Source organism: Belonocnema kinseyi, chromosome 1 (assembly GCF_010883055.1).
Source record: "Belonocnema kinseyi isolate 2016_QV_RU_SX_M_011 chromosome 1, B_treatae_v1, whole genome shotgun sequence".
NCBI classification, from domain to species: domain Eukaryota; kingdom Metazoa; phylum Arthropoda; class Insecta; order Hymenoptera; family Cynipidae; genus Belonocnema; species Belonocnema kinseyi.
Genome location: NC_046657.1, coordinates 85,461,741 through 85,466,629, shown reverse-complemented (window position 1 = coordinate 85,466,629; position 4,889 = coordinate 85,461,741). Strand labels below are relative to the sequence as shown.

The 4,889-nt window shown below is 29.3% G+C and overlaps 1 protein-coding gene across 2 annotated transcripts in view; it reads right to left on the bottom strand.

The window, feature by feature from the left end:
- The window catches only part of LOC117167036 (calcium uniporter protein, mitochondrial), a 186,002-nt gene extending 183,036 nt beyond the window's left edge, over positions 1–2,966 (bottom strand). For both annotated transcript variants that reach the window (XM_033351601.1, XM_033351610.1), the window contains exon 1: positions 2,638–2,966. In XM_033351601.1, the coding sequence (XP_033207492.1) occupies positions 2,638–2,745 (108 nt within the window). In that variant the 5' untranslated portion in view covers positions 2,746–2,966. The remainder of the gene's footprint in view (positions 1–2,637) is intronic.
- Between the last annotated feature and the right edge of the window lie 1,923 nt (positions 2,967–4,889).

Here is a 4,889-nt window from a genome sequence, read left to right as displayed (position 1 = left end):
ATTAAATATTAGTTATATTTTGAATGTAAAATATTTTTAATTCTTTGTTTTTAATGGAAAATGTCCTGCGGGAAAAAAATCGAATACAGAACACTGCTTGCGTGATTCAGTGAATGAAGGTCATTAAACTCGGTGCGATAATGTCAATCCAACGAAATGAGATTTAACGCCAGTAAAGAAAATTGATCAAGTTATTGTAGATGTGACTGTTCTCACGGAAGGCACTGTTTATTATTTGCGAAACAGTTTTTCCAAATCAGTATCGATCGTAAGTAGCCTTCGAAATAAAATATTTGCAAAGAAAAAATATTTTAAGTTTTTCCGTGTGTACTTTTAAAATTCAATAAAAATTTCTAAAAATTAATTAAGATGAATTTTTAAAAACTGACTTAAGATTATTCACGAATAATAATTTCCAAAACTTATGGTATATTTAAATCAAATTTTAATTCTGAAATGAGCTGTTTTAAGATTAAAGTTTTTTTTAACGACTATGTGAGGGAAATTAGGGCAGTTGACAAAGAATGAAGAGTATCTCAATTTTCCTGCAAGTTATGCTTGCATTTAACTTTTGTAAATATTTATTAGATTAGAGTTAACTAATGTAGGATCATTTTCAGGCGTCAGAAACGCAATATTTGTATTTGAAGAATAAAGAATAAATTTGTCTTGAGAAACAAAACCAACAAGAAGATTAATAAAAAAAGAAAGGGAAGAAGTTGTTCGACTGGTACTTGTCTTCATGAATGTGATAGAACGTTGAACTTGACCTTTTTATTAAGTCCCACTTTTTAATTTTGAGATAAAATAAAACTTCATTAAAGGGAAACAAAAATTCAGTTGAGAAATGAATGCTCCAAATTATTCCATATTTATTTGCGTATATCTTGATTTAAAATTTGTAATACTTAAAAATGTATAGTTAATTGCTAATTTTTTCATTAAAAAATTTGCATAATTCACTATTATTATTATTATTTTATAATTAATCTAGAATTAATTAAAATATTATAAATAACATTTTATCAATTAATTTTATTTATTTAAACAAAATAAAATATAAAATGTGTGTTAAAGACGTGTTCTTATATATTTTAAACCATTTTCCAAAATTTCTGGACATATGTTCGTTTTTCTATTTATAAAGCCGCCGAATATAATAACCTGGAACAATTGGTCAAGTGACAGGTTGTCACATACCCTTAAAGTAAACAGTTGTTCCCTCTTTTAAACACTTCTATTGAGCGATCGAAAATAAAAAATAATTTCATTCTAATTAGAGATAAATGAAGTATACTAACAACTACAATTTATTGCAAATTTCCTCATTTTTAAACTTAGAAATTGCCAGAAATTAGAATATTATCAATGTTAAACTGAAAATTACAACTCGATTGTAATGAACTGCAAAAAATGGTAAATAATTATCAATTTCACAATATTATTTTAAGAAATTGGCACAATAAATAAAATAATACATCAGCATTAAAAAACAAACAGTTTTCATTTACAAACCCCCAAATCCACTATTTTGAAAAGGACATACTTTAAACCTAAAAATGTATATAGACCTGTACTAAATTGTTCGTGACGTCTTCAGCGATTTATTCTAAAAAATATACATAATTAGTAATAAATTTCTGATACATGCGCACTGAAATTTACTAAAAACTTATACCAAATATATAACTTTCTAGAATAAAATACAGGAAAGGGCCCATATAGTAGTGAGCTGAAAGTTCTAAAGGAAATATAAATCTTCTTCATGATTTACGGACCCTAAAGTCACAAAACACTAAAACATAAACGCAAAAAATAAATTTAGTCCAACGACCTTAATTTCATTCGTACGTTAACCATTTTTAATTTTTAGAGTACAGTCGGTATTTAGGTATTGTATTAGGTATTAATCAATAAATAATATAATATAAAAAAATTCGGGGATTTCATTATTCGGAAATTTTCTTATTAGGAAATTTGACTATTCCAAAACCTTAATTATTCGGGAATTTTATCATACGTAAAACTTTTGAATTGGGGAATTTTAATTTTTGGGAATTTTAATATTCAGTAGTCCCGGATTCTGGGGGGGGGGGGTCACCTACCACTCTAGGGGCCATCCACAAATCACGTGACGTTAAAAAAACCCTTTACTCCACGCGTGACAAATCGTGACCCCCCCCCACTCGTATCGCGAGATTTATGGATGGCCCCTCTTGAAAAATCTTTTTCACAATTATGATACTTGTGTCATCTAACCATAAATGTAATATTACTTTTTTGAATCTAGAAAAAAGACTAATTACATTTTCTTATATGGTTCTGTTAATTTAGTTTGCATTTAAACTTTTTTTAATGGCCCTTTAACACATAAACATAACCTCAATAAAAAAATTCTTAACAAGATTAGAAACTAGTTAAAAAACTAGTTACGAGTTCAAAAAAGATGATAGGGGGGGGGGGGGGGGGGGGGGGGGGTGTTAGTCTGTCGATTCCGGTTTCCATTGCAACAATTTTCAAATGAGTTGTCAAAACGTAAACAGAGTGTTCGGTTATTTTGACCTCTTGAATCGAATCCTTTTTGCATAAATTTAAGGACTTGATGAATAAGACTGTTGCGATTAATAAAAAACTCACGTTTCTGTATTTCCTGGCGACATTTAATGTGGAACTGGAACTGAAAACTCGCGACATTTCGAACCTGAGAACTAAAATTGCACGGCAGGATGCACCGGCGGCAGCCATGTTTACAAAAAAATGTGCCCTTGTTTATCACACACGCGCGCAAAGACACAAACACTGCACTTTGCGAAGATTCTGTTGACTAGGAAGAAATAACCGGCGGCCGGGAAGCGGGAATAAGTATCACATCACCTGTTCACCTCGCACAGACCACGAGGACCATCGGCCGCTTTCGAGCGACTGCGAGGGCAGACGACATCGCGGCCTTCCGTTGCGATCCGGCGGGAATCGGAATCCGGGTCTCGTGCCCGAAGCGAGACGTGATCGAACCACCCAACTCCCCCAAAAAGTTCGGCACTGGCATGATCCAACAAAAGTGGGCAGCAGACACTTTTGCTTAGCGCATACTGGATACAGGCCTCCATTTCGAAACGATGGTTTCGAGATCTCCCTTTCTTTCGTCTGAGGTGGACAGATAGGATCCGATTGTGTTACAACAATAAGTCATATACCTTTTCATTTGATAAAACTATACTGCGCAAGCGCAAAAATATATAAACACTTCCGTGAATTTCGAGCAATTTTCCCCTGAAATGTATGTGGAAATAGTAAATATTGAATAAAAAAAATATTTTGAGCAAGTAGAAGTTAAAACACTTTCTACAAAAAGATGTCTGATTTGCCATGAGTGAATTCATTGGAAAGAAAAAAGGTTGGTACGAATGAGAAAAGTGCTATTTTGGAAATTGTTAAAGTGACATCTGGTGCAAGTCGTACTTGAATTTAAATATTGTTTTATTTAATTTCCAAAACTCTGTTTAATATTTCGAAATTCCCGCTGGAATACAGAAAAAGTGATATGTGATTGAGGTTATGTACGCGCAGGGACAAGTATTATTAATAATAAAAATATTCAAACTAATTTTAATGTTTAAAAATTAAAGCTTAAAAATGTTTTAATTTCAGCGCTCAATAAGTTATTAGATACGTTAAAAATGGAAGCTTTTACAACGCTCCAATTAACTAATTTAAAAATAAGTGTCGCTGAACGAAAAAATTTTAAACTTTTTTAAATTAAATAGTTCAAAACTATTTGTTTACAAAATACAAATCCATGCTCTCATTTCCAAATTTCGAAATTGAAGAAATTTTAAGAAATTTTAAATCAGAAACATGAATAATAATCAAAATAAAGCAAATAATAATTTCAATTTACGATTCAAGGCTTTCTATTTCAAACATTTCGGTTTTGAATTATTTGACTTTAAATATTTGATTTATGCTCATTCACTTTACATAAAAAGTCAAATATTGCTCAATTTTCTATACTGTTAATTTTTGTAATCACAAAATTACAAATCGAATGGGTTAAAAATAGAATTATTCAAATCCAAATAACATTTGAATATGATTTGAAGTTGAATAAAAGCGTTTAATTCTAAATATATTCCTTTGAAAATATTTTGAATTAAAATTGTTTATAAATTTTAAATTATACATTTAAAGTTCTTTAAATACTAATGTTTTGGCATTGAAAAGTTCAATTTTAAATATTAAAATCTGTATATTTTTTAAATTTTAAACACAGGTTTAAAATCGTGTTCTAAAAAATTACTGTTAAATTATTAATTTCCGAATTATAGTTTAATTAAAAAATCATTATCATAAATCATTATCATTATCCAAACCTCATTTTATAATTCTTTATTTTGAAAATTTACGCTTCAAAATAAAGATCTAAAATGGAAATTTTGTAAACTAAAAGATTTTAGAATTACGCACTGTAAATTGAAATATTTCATAATTAAAAAAATGTATAATAGAACTTAACATTTATAAACAAATTTAATCGTATTTATTTTTAGTGATGTGCACTAATTCTTAATATTTTAAATGATTAAATAAATTTTTCTTCTAAAAATTGGTGTTATTCTCGGTCAAAAAATAAATTCACGGTCATTTCCCACTTTTTACAAAAATTCCTGCTATCCCGGTCAAGCGGCCACCCTGATTTTCTAAATACTACAGTAAAACGTAAATAACACAAATATTTGTCTTGTTCTTTAGCTTAACATATTTATGACAAACATTTTCCCCCAGTTTTAACTAATATTTCTTTCATTGTGCCTTATTTTGAAAGTGCTTCATCATCTTTTTTTAATTTTATTTTTCATCATTACAGATAATTTGATTTTTACATAAAACGC